Genomic DNA, 17241 nt, shown 5'->3' with positions numbered 1-17241 from the left:
GATGTCATACATAGATCCTACTGGGAGCGACGATTGTCACATTAAACATACATTTACCTTCCCCAAACTGGAGCTGAAGGGCGCTTTCAACAAAGCATGTAGCTGGCTGAACATTTTGCAAATGCTTTGTAAAAGCACACACTTTTTACACAAGCATAAGTCCATGTGGTCTAGGCCTGACAGTAACCTAATTAAACTCAGACTAATTCCCTATCACTTTTAATTTATAAAGCAGCAAATGTAGCTTTCACTGCATGTGAATCTTCCAGAAACAAGTCTTTTTAAAGGACAGTGATTCACCAAAGAATGTTTAGTGAAAGTTATATTCACTGCAAACACAGTAAAAAGTATGTGGCTCTGCCTTTTTTTTTTAATATACGAAGTGCTGAAGCGAGGTTTAAAATACCCCGAGCAGACAGCACGTAAGAGAGACAGCAGCTCTCTAACACGAAGGCCCCTTTCACACAGGGACAAATACAGTTTGCTGAGCGGGGGATTTGTTCCCCTGCTGAGCAGAGCGGAGTGGGCAGATGACAGGTCCGGGTGAACACGGACAGAGCCTGCTCTGCTCTATGGGTGGCCGGGTGTAAACAGTCCATTTATACCCGGAAAGAAGAATATAGCAACCGAATGCATTTAATCCTGTTCTGGACAGTGGACTCCACAATGTCAAAATCCCCACATGAGTAAGAAAGGAATGCAAGCCTTGTTGCCCTCAACAGACCAGGGAAATCCGAAGAGAACTGTATATAAGAAACAAAGAGAGGGCGCACAGGCCTAGTGCATTACCTTTAAAAATGAGCCCTGAGGAAGAGGCACACCCTCGAAACGTGTCAGCCACCAGCTATCCAGGGGTCTACAGTCCCCCACCAGACCACTTTTAGGGGTTTTGGACCACTTGCATCCTTTGTGACACGCTTTCCATTTGATTTTTATTTCTCTTGTATTTTACTATTTATAATAAATCTAATTTTTAAAAGTAATGCACTAGGCATTGCGCCCTCTCTTTGTTTCTTATATACAGTCCATTTATACCTACCTACCCTCTGATCTGCCTACGTGGAGAGGGGCACATCCTTTTGTATTTTTTAAAGCGGATTGGAGGTAGGTGGTTGTGAATGGACAAAAGTCCATTAACATCCACCCTTCTATAGGGATACATGGACCATCCTATCATGTCTGCCTAAAAAACCGACAGACAGATCTAATTGGCTCACCCGTGTTAAAGGGACCTAATCAGTAGCCCAACTCTGCTGCAGTATATCAAGCACCCAACCCCCCTGCCCTCCTAGTCTGTTGCTGAAAAATCAGCAATGATCTCGTTCCATATGCAGCACTGTTAATTGGAGCAGTGTGGAGGGGGCATGTTGGATTGCTGGAGAGTCAGGCCTCCACTTAGTGAAATAGAGCTACAGTCCAACTCTCTTGTATGTGGCCAACATAAGGGCTCTCTCTTCTAGGGTCCCCCACGAGGGCTCCTCTTCTTCTCAGTGTGCCACCATAAGAATTGGCTCCCTATTGTGGCTCACCTGTGGGCTCAATCCAAAGCTGCGCTCCCTGCATTTATAGACACAGATAGTGCGTCTTGGCCCCGTCCCCACTCCATTAAAGGATTTGAATGACAGCAATGAGAACCATAGGCTTCCACTGCCTCAGCGAGCCAGGAGAGCCACTACAGACTTGCACAGCCCTGGATCGAATGCGGGCTCAGGTAAGTATACGAAAGGGTGAGGGGCCAATATTACCTAAACATTTCTTACCTTAATGCAGGGAATACATTAAGGTAAAAAAAATGTTTAGGCATTAGAACCACTTTAACCCTTATTAAAACACTTAGCAGAAAAAGGGAAACAGACCCTAGAATTTTACTGCATGATAATAGTTTGGATTTAATCTGGCTGTAAAGCTGAACTCTAGTAATGAGAAAATCTACCCTTGCAGTGGGCCCCCTGCAATTCAAGAGTTAAACGCTCCCTTAGTCTAGTGATGCAGAGATCAGATGCAATACCTACATGTAGTGTCTCTTCTGCAGTAAGATGCCCATACTTGCCTGCTCACTGTCTTCTCCAGCATGTAAACGGAGGTACACATGCACAGCTCAGCTAACACTACTGGCCCGGACTCTGTGTGCCAAGCTGACTGAGCCCTGTCCAGGAGCGACGTCATCTTGTCCTAGCCAATGAAGACTGCTAAAGATCGGTACACAGGAGAAGATGCCAGCACTGGGGAAGGACAGGACTGTTATAAAGAAGGCAAGTGTAGTCCCACTTATAGTGGAACTTTAGTCAGAAAATAAAGACCTATTAGATCAGCTCAGGCTGGCCCCTTTTGCATGTCTAGATACGCAAAACATGAAGAATAAGTTCCGGTGTTTAAAACAATCTCACTGTGCCAAAAATGTAGGGGTTGAGCTGCTAAAAGCCTAAAGATTTACTGCTGCTCAGGGGCTCCAACACAATGGCAACCTCCAGCAAGAAGAAACAGGGACAATGCTGGAGGCAAATTTACATCTCACACTAATTTTGGTGGCATATTAATGTTGAATGTGTGTTCCTTGCTTAAAGCAGAACTCTGAGTAGAAAATTTATCAGCTGGCAGTATTGATGCTTTCATACCGAATACTTTCATACAGAATATGCTGCTTTTTTTTCTTTCCCCACTGTGTCATCTTGAGGAAATCCAGTGTGTATTATGTCCCTGCACACTGTAATGGGTGGACTCAGCGGTCTTAGGGCTCATTCACACTTGACTAATTTCGAACTCCTCCCAAACGCCCATATAGCAATTGACAGGCGTAAGGGAAGCGTTTTTTTAATGCTCCTCAAACGCTCCCCAAATGCCCTATGTGCGTTTTTGAGGCGTTTGGTAGGCGTTTTCCAAGCGTTAAAACAGCACCACAAATGCCTATAATGAACTTAATGGTATTAACGCCCTGCAAACACCTGCCAGGCCTTTGAGGAGCGTCATCATAGACTTGAATGGGAGGCGTTGAAAGGCTTCAACTCCTCCTGACTCAACATGAGGCATCAATTCTGACGCGACGCTAATGCTTCAATGTGCTGCCATGTGTATAATTTTCATAGATGTTTGAGAAGTATTAAAAACACCCCTCAAACGCCTGTCTACAAAGCTAGTGAGAACATACAGAACAATTTTTTTAAGTTTTAGCGTTTTTGGAGCTTCGAGCGACAAAACGCTCAAGTGTGAATGAGGCTCAGTGCACACGCTGGCTGTGACTTTCTGCATTTCCCTTTGCATAATGGAAAATGTAGTTTTCTTTCCCCAAATGGGTATGATGTGCAGCAAGAGATAAAGTCGTCCTCCCGACGCGAGAAAGGAACACTCTTTTCCTGGATTTCCTGACATCACTGGGGCAGAAAATTTCAAACTACAAGAAAAGTAGGGCACTATCATTCAAACATTCTCAGCAGTTTAACAGAGCTTAGGGAAAGGGATATGCATTTGCAAAATAGCTAGATCCCAGAGTTCAGCTTTAAAGTGTTACTAAACCCAGGGCCCTGCATTCACTATATCTGGTCTCCCACAAGGAAATGCCGTTATGTTACTAAATATAAACTGCTAAATACCTTTTCTCATCAGCAGTTAGAGCAGTCTTGTGACTTCTATCAGTGTCCAGCAGAGCACTGCTTAAAGCTTATAGGAGGAGTTTTCATTCTCCCCTGATTGTGCTATGAGACTGCATAATAATAATAACCCCTGACCCTCTGACTGAACAGAGCTGATTGTCCCTGTGCTGATCACATGCACTCTCTCAAGAAAAAAAACCCTTTAGCAACACATACCAAACTGAGCATGTGCAGCTTGCCCCAAGGTTCTCTTCTTTTAGCAAATGGATTGGGGACATTAGAAGGGGTCAATCAGAGAAGACAGGATCAAACAGTCTTTTTACACAATGTGGAGAGTTAATCGCTTAAAGCGGAGTTCCACTCACCCTGTCAAAAAATAAAAGTCAGCAGCTACAAAAACTGTAGCTGCTGACTTTTAAAACACAGCCACTTACCTGTCCCTCGGTGTGTCCCCCGCAGCCGGTTTCACCAGCCATCCTGTATTCCAGGAGGCCAGCATCTTCAGTGTGGGCACACGGCTGTGACAGCTTGTGGCTTCACAGCCGGGTACCCACTGCGCATGCGCGAGTAGCGCTGCGCATCATGAATGGTCTTGTAGTCTTCTGGGACCTGTCACGTGTACCAAAAGACCACAGGGAGGGTAGGAGGAAAGACACCTTTCGCTTCCAGTCGCCTAGGCGATCAGACCGGAAGTGGGAGCGGGAACCTGTCAAATTCTTGTAACCGATCCTCCCCCGCCCCCCAAAAGTGCCAATCCTTAATGGGGAGCGGGGGAGCAGTCCTTAAAGCGGAACTTCCCCTTTTGGGTGGAGCTCCACTTTAAGTTCCACATTGAGTATAACAAGTATGCTTTACTGCATATACAGACTGATTTTACGGTTTAATAAATCTTTAAGAATTGTATTTTTTATTAAGTTGTTATGGGCAATGAACCTGCATTGCATATGATGAGGTTGATGGATTGCCCACAGTCTGAAACGTAACAACAGTGTCCCTAGAATAAAGGAGGGGGGCTCCTCCCAAACTGCAAGGGTAGAGTTTGTTTCATTCAAGAAGTTCAGCTCTAAGTAACCACTGCTTCAATATACTTACCTTTACAGTCTGCTACTTAAAACGAATGGCACTAATAATCCAGCACTAAAAACACATATCTAGTGGAAGAGTTGAAAGGATCCGTGCGAAACCCAAAAGAACAAAATATGGCCAGTAAAATGCCATGTTAGACCTCCCTGGTCCGTATCCTGCTTATCCACAGACCTACACTCCCTAGTTTACAACTCCACTTATCTGAAAACTTAGAGCCAGCAAATGTCTTACAAGGCTTCTCCATTGTAATTTGTTAGTCTTATCAACCAAAGTCTAAACCTAGTCATAGATTAATCGAAATTCGGTCGGTTTAGCCTGGACCGGCCAAATTTCAATCCATCTACGGTTGTTCCAACCATTGGATCGACTTCTCACAATCAGGCTTGTTGGAAATCTGCAGCACTGATCAATGTATTCTGACAGCAGAGGAGTCCCCATTGTTGCATTACAATATTGCAGTGGGGAGGATCCTCCCACCCACCTCGTTTATATGGATGGCGGAATCTGTTGGTTTTTTTTTTTTGATCAGCCTACTGGCTGATACAGCCATCTATGGATGGCCTACAAAGCATATTCAGAAAATAACTGAGTCACACCCCAGATCCACCAACTGAAGTCTCCGGATGGCCATAGATGATGTGATTTTCTTTCCTGCAACCATGGGTTACAGAAAAGAAAAATTGCCTGATTCCCCCATCAACACAGCCAGTGTTGATGGAGGAATTCCTCCCGCAGAACTATTAAGTTCTCCCGGTGGGGAGCCTTCCCTACTTAGAGAACACAGTAATTATTGCTAGCGCCTATAGCTGCTGGCAATAATTGCATGAAAAATCTGACAGGCTGGTTTGTACCAAAGTCGTACAACAATCAAATTGGGTACAATCAGCCTGGCCATAGATCAGCGATCTTCAAACTGCGGCCCAAGGGCCGAATGTGACCCTTTGTTTGCCTTTACCTTGCCCTTGGGGCACTACTTTTCCCACTGATACAAGGCCCTGACACCAATGATGGGGTACTCTTTCTCCCAATAACACCAATGATGGGGCATTCTTCCTTCTACTGAGAAGGAACGGTGGGACATGACTTCTCCCACCAATACCAGTGACAGGTCATTGGATACATCCACTGACACCGGGGCTTTTTCTACTTCCGTTGAGCAAAGTCCATCCCCCCCTAAAGGTTAAAGGTTAGTAAATTGGCCCTTTGTTTGGAAAGACTGGAGATTCCTGCCTTAGATGGTCCAAATCTCGACCAGTCCCCCCTGAACCAGCTGAGAATTGACCCATCTATGGCCGGCTTTTCTAGCAAGAGACTGCAGTCCTGCCAAGATGAGATGCCTTCTGAAAGCCCTGTTCAATTTGCTTCCAAAAGATCAAGAAAAAAAAAGAAGCTATAAAAACGTGAACACCGGTGACCTTGGCAGACGTTTCTTACTTTCGCAAAATGCTTGGTTAACCCACCAGGTGTTCCACTGACACCGGGGCTTTTTCTACCTCCGCTGAGCAAAGTCTGTCCCCCCCTAAAAGTTGAAGGATAGTAAATTGGCCCTTTGTTTGACAAGACTGGAGACCCCTGCCTTAGATGGTCCAAATCTCAGCCAGTCCCTGCTGAACCAATGATAGGGTACTCTTTCTTCCAATAACACCAATGATGGGGCATTCTTCCTTCCACTGACAAGGAACGATGGAGCATGATTTCTCCCACCAATACCAGTGACAGGTCATAAGATACATCCACTGACACCGGGGCTTTTTCGACTTCCACTGAGCAAAGTCCGTCCCCCCCTAAAGGGTGAAGGATAGTAAATTGGCCCTTTGTTTGGAAAGACTGGAGACCCCTGCCGTAGATGGTCCAAATCTCGACCAGTCCCCGCTGAACCGGCTGAGAATTGACCCATCTATGGCCCACTTTTCTAGCAAGAGACTGCAGTCCTGCCAAGATGTGATGCCTTCTGAAAGCCCTGCTCAATTTGCTTCCAAGAAATAAAAAAAAGAAGCTATAAAAACGTGAACACCAGTGACCTTGGCAGACGTTTCTTACTTTCGCAAAATGCCTTGTTAACCCACCAGGTGCCAGAGAGCTGCAAACAAACCTGAACATGCGACGCCTAAATGCTCACCCCTCGGTGCTTCATCCTCACTGAACTCCTCCTCCGAGTGGCTGTCGGATTTGGTCCTCTTACGGGGATTGCTGGCGGAAGAGCCCAGAGCTTTTTCAACAACTGGAGGCATTCCGTACTCCTTCTGCACTTCCTGGAAGAAAGCGAACACACACATAGACACAAAGGGCGCATCCAATGGAAAATAAATAAATAAGAGCGTACATAACTATTTAATAAATAAGAAACATAATCAAATTGGAGAAAGAAAAAAGAAAAAAATCCAAATAATTTTTTTTTTAAAGATGATAAGATTACCGGCACCGCGGTCCATTTAAAGTGATGGCAGGATCGTTGGATTCCATGGTAATAACTTAGATTAAAAAAAAAACAAAAACTGATGGAATAATAGGGTAAAGTAGGCAGATAAAAGCCCAATTCCAATGAATAAAAAAAATAAAGTAAAATTTAAAAAAAAAAAAAAAATTAAAAAAAAAATCCCACCAGGATAAAAGTGGAGGAAGGCAGGCAGACAGGACAGGCATGTAGCATGTGTGTTTAATGAGCACAATGAGAGCCGGTGCTGGGCTGTACCTGGAGCAGGGTGTGATATCAGGACAGGGCGGAGGAGGAGGTAGGTGTCTCCGGTGAGGGTGGCACACACAGGGCAGGAGGACACAAAGTCTCAGAGCCGAGTCCAGCGGTTACCGGCGCACTTCAATCACAATGAGATCCAACCACACACAGGCAGCCTGCTCCGGCATATAGATCCGGCACAGCCGCCTCACAGCCACATCCCTCCGCCAGCCTAGACTCCGGAGAGCGTACAGCTGCCGGCATCACCCCATGTGACCTCCCCTTCCCCAGACCCCTCTACCACCACCGCCCCGCCCCCACACCTCCCCAGGGACACCTACCTACCCACCCACCTTGCCTGCACATACCCCCACACACTCACTAGCCCTCCCCACTAGACGCTTGGCCATTGTTAAAGTGTACCTCCATCCCAGTTCAGTACCAGGGTTCTGCGTGTACAACTCTTCCCACAGGACTGCCTGGGCTCTATAGGGACAGGGTCACTCCTCCTGGGGTCATACACGGCCTCCATAGGGGGCCACAGGAACTATTTGATGGGAAGGGGACATTAACCCTTGTTGGAGTGTCCTCCCGCCACTGCAGGCCAGATGTCCTCAGACACTGCACCCCTCCCCCACCCCACAGAAAATGGAGGGGACTCTGACCATCACATGGAGGGCGGTATCCCATGGCAACCCTATAGAAGTAGTATTATCAGCCCCCATCTGCTCCAATCATCACACCTCAGTGTCAGCTCTACCCTTCATCATCCTCATCATCATGGAGAAATACAAACTGGGGGAGGGGGGCACAACCCCAGAGATCAGTGTGGATGTGATGCTCTGCAGATCAGTGTGGATGTGATGCTCTGCTGATCAGTGCGGATGTGATGATCCGCAGGAGATCAGTGTGTATGTGATGATCTGGAGATCAGTGTGGATGTGATGATCTGCAGAGGATCAGAGTGTATGTGATGATCTGCAGATCAGTGAGGATGTGATGATCTGCAGGAGATCAAAGTGTATGTGATGATCTACAGAACAGTGTGGATGTGATACTCTGCAGAGATCAGAGTGGATGTGATGATCTGCAGAGATCAGAGTAGATGTGACGATCTGCAGGAGATCAGAGTGGATGTGACGATCTGCAGGAGATCAGAGTGGATGTGATGATCTGCAGATCAGTGTGGATGTGATGATCTGCAGGAGATCAGAGTGTATGTGATGATCTGCAGATCAGTGTGGATGTGATGATCTGCGGGAGATCAGTGTGGATGTGATCATCTGTGGGAGATTAGTGTGGATGCGATGATCTGCGGGAGATCAGTGTGGATGCGATGATCTGAGGAGATCAGTGTGTATGCGACGATCTGCAGATCAGTGTGGATGCGACGATCTGCAGAGATCAGTGTGTATGTGACGATCTGCAGAGATCAGTGTGGATGTGACGATCTGCAGGAGATCAGTGTGTAGGTGACGATCTGCAGGAGATCAGTGTGGATGTGATGATCTGCAGATCAGTGAGGATGTGATGATCTGCAGGAGATCAGTGTAGATGTGATGATCTGCAGGAGATCAGAATGTATGTGATGATCTGTAGATCAGTGAGGATGTGATGATCTGCAGGAGATCAGTGTAGATGTGATGATCTGCAGGAGATTAGTGCGGATGTAATGCTATGCAGGAGATTGAAATTTAAAGTGATGATCTACAGATCAGTGTGGATGTGATACTCTGCAGAGATCAGAGTGGATGTGATGATCTGCGGGAGATCATTGTGTAGGTGAAGATATGCAGATTAGTGTGCATGTGACGATCTGCAGAGATCAGAGTGTATGTGACGATCTGCAGAGATCAGAGTGTATGTGACGATCTGCAGGAGATCAGAGTGTATGTGACGATCTGCAGGAGGTCAGTGTGGATGTGACGACCTGCAGAGATCAGAGTGTATGTGATGATCTGCAGGAGATCAGAGTGTATGTGATGATCTGCAGGAGATCAGTGTGGATGTGACGATCTGCAGGAGATCAGTGTGTAGGTGAAGATCTGCAGAGGTCATGTGATGATGAGGAAACCAAGTGCACAAACTGACTAAATACAGACGTGTGTGTGTGTGTGTGTGTGTGGTGGGGGGGGGGGGGGTGATTAGGCATTTGGCTACAAATTCACCTATGACCAGAATGTAGACCTATTACAGACACGAGATATGGGGAGGAAAGTTGGTCTATGGAATGATGGGGGGGGGGGATTGGCTGAATCCAGACGCTGAGGATGGGGGCTCCTGACTGCAGACTACATACACACACATGGATTAATAATAATATCACACCCGGGATATAAAAGGGGATCTGCCTGCTGAGTAATAAAAGATACACGAAATCCGGGGGGATTTCATTGCAGACCGAATACATACACATACATGAGATGGGGGGATTTGAGTGCACAATTAATGAAGGTAAATATGGTGGTGGTGATGAGGGGGGGGGGGGGGGACACCGGGCTACAGATTACATAAAGAAACTGGGGATACTTTTCTGAGTACCAAATACAGACAATATGAGATGATGGGGGGGGGGGGGGGGTCATTTGACTACAGAGCAGACTACATACATTCATAAGAGACGATGGAGATACTTGGCTGCAGACTACATAAAATAATGGGTGGGGGTTGGCTGACTACATTCATACACGTAATCTAATGGGAGAGTTTGGAGGGTATTATATCTAACAGAATATGTGTGGGAGGGACATATTCCAGATTGCGCACATGGGGGAGGGTCATATTCCAGATTGCACATATGGGGGGGTGTCATATTCCAGGTTGCACACATGGGGGGGTCGTATTCCAGTATGCACACATTGGGGGGTGTCATATTCCAGTATGCACACATTGAGGGGTGTCATATTCCAGATTGCACGCATTGGGGGGTGTCATATTCCAGATTGCACACATGGGGAAGGTCATATTCCAGGATGCACACATGAAGGGGGGGGGCAGGGGTCATATAAATCCTGTATAATAATATTCCAGATTGCACACATGGGGGGGTCGTAATACAGATTGCACACGGGGGTCGTATTCCAGGATGCACACATTGGGGGGGGGGTCATATTCCAGATTGCACACTTGGAGGGGGGTCATAATACAGATTGCACACATGGAGGGGAGGAGTCATACTCTAGACTACATGGGGGGGGGTCATATTCCAGGTTGCACACATGGGGGGTCATATTCCAGATTGCACACATCATGGAGGGGGTGTGGGTCATATTTCAGATTGCACACATGGAGGGGGGGGGGGTGATATTCCAGACTGCACACATGGAGGGGGTAGGGGTCATATTTCAGATTGCACACATGGAGGGGGGGGGGGTGCTATTCCAGACTGCACACATGGAGGGGGGGGTCATATTCCAGATTGCACACATGGAGGGGGGGGTGTCATATTCCAGATTGCACACGGGGGAGGGGGTTAAATTCCAGATTACACTCATGGAGGGGGGTTATGTTGCAGGACACACATTGAAGGATGGGGCGTCATATTCCAGACTGCACACGGGGGGGGGGGTCATATTCCAGACTGCACATGGGGGGGGGGTCATATTCCAGATTGCACACATAGGGGAGTCATATTCCAGATCGCACACATGGAGGGGGTCATATTCCAGACTGCACATGGGGGGGGTCATATTCCAGATTGCACACATGGGGGAGTCATATTCCAGATTGCACACATGGAGGGGGTCATATTCCAGACTGCACATGGGGGGGTCATATTCCAGATTGCACACATGGGGGAGTCATATTCCAGATTGCACACATGGGGGGGTCATATTCCAGACTGCACACGGGGGGGGGGTCATATTCCAGACTGCACAGAGGGGGGGTCATATTCAAGACTGCACATGGGGGGGGGGGTCATATTCCAGGACACATATGGGAGGATGGGGGTGGGTGATATTCCAGACTGCACACTTGGAGGGGGTGGGGGTCATATTCCAGATTGCACACATGGAGGGGGGTCATATCCCAAGACACACTCGGGAGGATGGGGGGGGGGGTCATATTCCAGACTGCACACAGGAGTGGGGGGGTCGTATTCCAAATTGCACACATGGAGGGGGGGTCATATATCAGATTGCACACATGGGGGGGTCATATCCCAGGATGCACACATGAAGGGGGGGTCAAATTCCAGATTGCACACATGGAGCGGGGGGTCATATTCCAGATTGCACACATGGAGGGGGGGGGTCATATTCCGGATTGCACACATGGAGGGGGGGGGGGTCATATTCCAGGACACACATGGAGGGGGGGGGTCATATTCCAGGACACACATGGAGGGGGGGGGGGTCATATTCCAGGACACACATGGAGGGGGTTCATATTCCAGGACACACATGGAGGGGGGGTCATATTCCAGGACACACATGGGGGGGGGGGGTCATATTCCAGGACACACATGGAGGGGGGGGGGTCATATTCCAGGACACACATGGAGGGGGGGGTCATATTCCAGGACACACATGGAGGGGGGGGGTTCATATTCCAGGACACACATGGAAGGGGGGGTCATATTCCAGGACACACATGGGGGGGGGGGTCATATTCCAGGACACACATGAAGGGGGGGTCATATTCCAGATTGCACACATGGAGGGGGGGTCATATTCCAGATTGCACACATGGAGGGGGGGTCATATTCCAGATTGCACACATGGAGGGGGGGTCATATTCCAGATTGCACACATGGAGGGGGAGGGTCATATTCCAGGACACACATGGAGGGGGGGGTCATATTCCAGGAGACACATGGAGGAATGTGTGGGGGGTGACAGTCCACGATGTCCATGGTGGGTGGGGGGGGGGGGACTGTGTGCGGACTCCCGTGTCACCTCGATGGATCAGGCACAGCCCTCCATCCGGCTACAAAGTACCGGACATCAAAGCCGAGCCAGTCATTGCGGGAATGCAGGTCTGATCATAGACGGACAATCAGGTCGCTGTGTATGTTGCGCCCCGTGTGTCCGCCCTATGCCCCGACATGGTGTTCTGCGGTCCCTCGTCACACCCCGGCTCCGCTCTGCCGACCTACAACTCCGAGCCTCCATTGTGTGATGGGAGCTTCGGTTACAGACAGCGCTCCGTTCTGATTGGCTCCAAGGGTTGCAGAAGCATGCCAGTGTGGGGATCCTAGAACACAGCCGCTGGCCAATCACGGCTCAGCACAGTCTATAGCCAGCATTGGCTGTATGTCTCGGTCTCAGTCCGTGCCTGGACATGGAGGGGGAGCTCTCAGGTGTGGATAGCAGGGACTGCAGGGAATACGGCACGTTACGTGTCACCTACCGCCTCTGCTGGATTGTAGCATTCTCCCCAATGTGTGTCGCTCTGTACAGTGATATCCGGCCCTCAGTGTTTAAAGGGGAGCCACAGTGTCTCCCACAAAAAATGAAAGTCGGCTACAAACCCTGAACTAATACTGTAGCTTCTGACCTATAATATAAGGACACTTCCCTGTCCAGGGATCCAGCGCCATCCTCACCCGAGCCGATTCTTTTCTGGTCTTCGGGTCCAAGTTTTAGGGCTTCGGGTTTCTAGGGAATGCGGTTGTGAAGGCTTGCAGCTTCCTACTGCGCATGCACAGGCCACGCTGCGTCTTGTGAACGGTCCCACAGTATTCTGGGACCTATGATGTGTCCCAGAAGGCTGCAGGTGAAGAAGGGGTGAACTTCCGCTCAGATTGCCTATACGATTCGGGTGGAAGTGGGAGTACATACCTGGTAAAACCAGGAACCCACCCCCTCCCCCCCAAAAAAAGTGCCAAATGTGAAACAGGAGGGGGCAAAAAAGCAGAACCTCCCCTCTTTTGGAGGAAGTTCCACTTTAAAGCAGAACTCCACCCAAAAGGGGAAGTTCTGCTTGTCTGCCTCCTTCTCCCCCCTCCACATTTGGCACTTTTTTTTGGGGGGGGGAGCAGGTATCTGGTTTTGACAAGTACCCACTCCCACTTCCAGGTCAGACTGCTGCAGCCAGTTGGAAGTCTGGCCCCCTCTCTTGACCCTCACAGCTTTCTAGGACATTTTACAGGTCCATTCACGAAGTGCAGCGTGCTTCGCACTTGCGCAGGAGGAAACTGGCTGTAAAGACTCAAGGCTCCACTTCCAGTTTCCCTTACTGAAGATGCCGGCGCCAGCACCCAAAGCTGAATGAAGGTTAGGGTGAGGACATCACTGGACCCCCAGGACAGGTACAGTGGATATAAAAATTCCACACACATCTGTTAAAAATGTCAGGTTTCTGTGATGTAAATCTATAAACTGTATAAGTTGAACAACAAACTGAAATCTTTTGGATGGAGGGAAGAATAATAAAATAATACGGTTGCATTAGTGTACACACCCTTACACTAATACTTTGTTGAAGCACCTTTTCATTTGATTCCAGCACTCAGTCTTTTTGGGTATGAGTCTATCAGCATGGCACATCTTGACTTGCAAATTTTGCCCACTCTTCCTTGCAAAAACACTCCACCTCTGTCAGATTGCGAGGGTATCTCCTGTGCACAGCCCTTTTCAGATCACCCCACAGATTTTCAATCGGATTTAGGTCTGGGCTCTGGCTGGGGCATTCCAAAACCTTAATCTTCTGGTGAAGCCATTCCTTTGTTGATTTGGATGTATGCTTGGGTCGTTGTCATGCTGAAAGATGGTAGTTCCTCTTCATGTTCAGCTTTCTAGAAGAAGCCTGAAGGTTTTGTGCAAATATTGACTGGTATTTGGAACTGTTCATAATTCGCTCTACCTTGACTAAGGCCCCAGTTCCATCTGAAGAACAGCCCCAAAGCATGATGCTGCCACCACCATGCTTCACTGTGGGTATGGTGTTCTTGTGGTGATGTGCAGTGTTGTTTTTTGCGCCAAACATATCTTTTGGAATTATGGCCAAAAAGTTCAGCCTTGGTTTCATCAGACCATAACACATTTTCCAACATGCTTTTGGGAGACTTCAGATGTGTTTTTGCAAAATTTAGCCAGGCTTGGATGTTTTTCTTTGTAAGAAAAGACTTCCTTCTTGCCACTCTACCCCATAGCCCAGACATATGAAGAATATGGGAGATTGTTGTCACGTGTACCACACAGCCAGTACTTGGCAGATATTCCTGCAGATCCTTTAATGTTGCTGTAGGCCTCTTGGCAGCCTCCCAGGCCAGTTTTCTTCTCGTCTTTTCATCAATTTTGGAGGAATGTCCAGTTCTTGGTAATGTCACTTTTGCGTCATATTTTCTATACTTGACGATGACTGTCTTCACTGTGTTCCATGGTATATCTAATGCCTTGGAAATTATTTTGTACCCTTCTCCTGACTGATAACTTTTAACAATGAGATCCCTCTGATGCTTTGAAAACTGTCTGCGCACCATTGCTTTTGCTGTAGGATGTGACTAAGAAAATGTCAGGAAAGACCTATTAGAACAGCTAAACTTTATTTGGGGTTAATCAAAGGCAATTTAACTGATGACAGTGTGTACTGACTCCTATTTAACATGATGTTAAGTGATTGCTTAATTCTGAACACAGCTACATCTCCAGTCATAAGAGGGTGTGCACACTTATGCAACCACATTATTTTAGTTTTTTATGTTTACTCCCACCCCCCCCCCCCCCAAAAGATTTCAGTTTGCTTTTCTTTTTTTCAATTGAGTTGTACAGTTTATAGGTCACATTAAAGGTAGAAAAAGTTCTGAAATGATTTATCTTTGTCTCATTTTTTTTACATCACAGAAACCTGACATAGGGGTGTGTAGACTTTTTATATCCACTGTAATTTCCCTTATATTAAAAGTCAGCAACTACAGTATTTATGGCTTCTAATTTTTATTTTTTTTTGGGAGGGGGAGGGGAGCCTGGAACTCCGCTTCAAGTACTTCCAGCAGCTACTTGATTAAAAAAAATGACCCTTACCTATGTTCCTGTTTAAACTGGTGCCATGACCATTGCCTCAGGTTTCATGGTGGCTCCCTTCTCTTGCAGCATTCTATGGAGTCACCCTTGCATGCAGGGATTACACAGCTTCAGAGCTTCGGGTGCTTCTCCCTCCAAACTAACTCCAGCTGCACTGCCCATGTGATTGTAAAGAATTTTTTTATAATTAAAATAAAAAATGTTATACTTACCTGCTCTGTGCAATGGTATCACACAGAGCGGTCCCTTACCTCCTCTTCTGGAGGAGCAGCACTGTCCACTCCTCCTTTCCTGCAGGTGCCCCCATAGCAAGCCATGTGCTCCTGAGCCAGGCTGTGTGCATCCATAGACACACACACACACAAAGTGTGGATCTGCCATGTCCTCCACTCCCTTCTCACAGGATTTAACTGAGAGAAGCAGCCTCTTGTGAGACCAGGAAAAAGGGAGACCGGGACTTCAGCCAGGACAGCAGTGGATCATGAGAAGAGACAGGTACTGTATGTATTCAGGGATGGAGTGGGGAGCAGGAGCGGACTGACCATTTGGGAACTCGGGCACTGCCCGAGGGCCCGGGGTCAGTAGTGGGTGCCATGAGATGCCCCTTGGTACCTTTTATAGGCTTTTTTGGGTGTGGTTTGAGTGTGGGCGAGGACACAGGAGCCCCATGACCCCCTATTGCCCGGGGGCCCCATGAGTTGTCAGTCCGCCCCTGGTGGGGAGTTTACCTTACTGCAGAGAATGCATTAAGGTAAAACACTTTTTGACTTAACCCATTGGAGCTGGCGCCTCTTGGCTCTTTAAGGGGTTTCAGATGCTGGGAGGTGGGCTTTCTAATCATGCAACCGCCATGATTGTCTGTCACAGCAGTCACATGATCAGAAAGCTCCTGATTGGGAGCTTTCAGTTAGCCCGCCAGTAACTGTGTTGGGAGTACACAGGTTGTGAGCTCTCGGCACACCTCTGTTTATCTTTAGGTATTCATATATGGAACCTCTCAGCATTAAGGCCCACCTGCAGAGAGGCAGCATATATGTGTACGGCCGGCAGGAAGGAGTTAAAACCACTTTAACACTTTCCCGTAAAGGCCACAAGTTCAGGGAAGCAGCACTGAGAATGCAGGAGCAAGCAGCATGTAAGGCGAGGTTCATACCTGTATATGGGCCTTTCATACTATAAGCTTTTTTTGCAGGAGGGGACTAGCTATTAAACCAAAATCCTACTAAGAATGCTTCTACCTGTATTTTTGATACAGTTCCATTGACGCCTGTGGACACAAAAAAAACACCTTCCCACATGAAAAGAGTCCCCACACTTCTTCCAAAAGTGCACTGCCGGAAACTGATATGAATGGGACTCATAGAAAACCATACAAAAAATGTTGTCATATGTTCAGCACTTCTGAAAACACGCTAAAAGACTCACAGGTGGGAGCATAGCCTAAAGCTGTAAAACTGCAAGTGCTGAGACAAGAATTTGAACTGTCAGTTTACTGGAGAATGGTTGAGGTTGGCTAAAAACTGTTGATGGTTTAATACTACATTAAAGGTAAAATGGAGATCTTTTTTAAAGCGGAGTTACAGTCATTTGTGTGTTTATTAAAAGAAGTCAGCACCTACAAAAACTGTAGCTGTTGACTTTTAACACACACACTCACCTGTCCCAGGATCCAGCGATGTGCTCACCTGCGCCATCCCTTCTCTCCCTCTTCTCCTGGTGCCAGCATCTCAACTGTGGGCACCCAGTGCCCTGATTGTCAATGTAACTGTGTGCTGTCAGAATTGCCGATTATTGGCTTTCCTTTCCTCTCAGAATGACAGTGCATGCGGAAAGGAAATGCCGAGTCTGTTTATATGTGATCAGCTGATCACAAGATAAAGAGCCACTGTGCTTGGCCCTTTACCTCGATCTGTGATCAGCTGTGTCC

At 47.5% G+C, this 17241-nt stretch overlaps 1 protein-coding gene across 1 annotated transcript in view; it reads right to left on the bottom strand.

The window, feature by feature from the left end:
- Nucleotides 1-17241, bottom strand: part of RCOR2 (REST corepressor 2) — a 129462-nt gene that overhangs the window by 57761 nt on the left and 54460 nt on the right. The window contains exon 2 of the mRNA XM_089652787.1: nt 6766-6925. Coding sequence (XP_089508913.1) covers nt 6766-6925 — 160 coding nt within the window. The remainder of the gene's footprint in view (nt 1-6765; nt 6926-17241) is intronic.

Source organism: Staurois parvus, unplaced genomic scaffold (assembly GCF_062004578.1).
Source record: "Staurois parvus isolate SC_StPar_1 unplaced genomic scaffold, SC_StPar_1.0 ptg000694l, whole genome shotgun sequence".
NCBI lineage: Eukaryota > Metazoa > Chordata > Amphibia > Anura > Ranidae > Staurois > Staurois parvus.
This window is presented reverse-complemented; position numbering and strand designations above follow the sequence as displayed.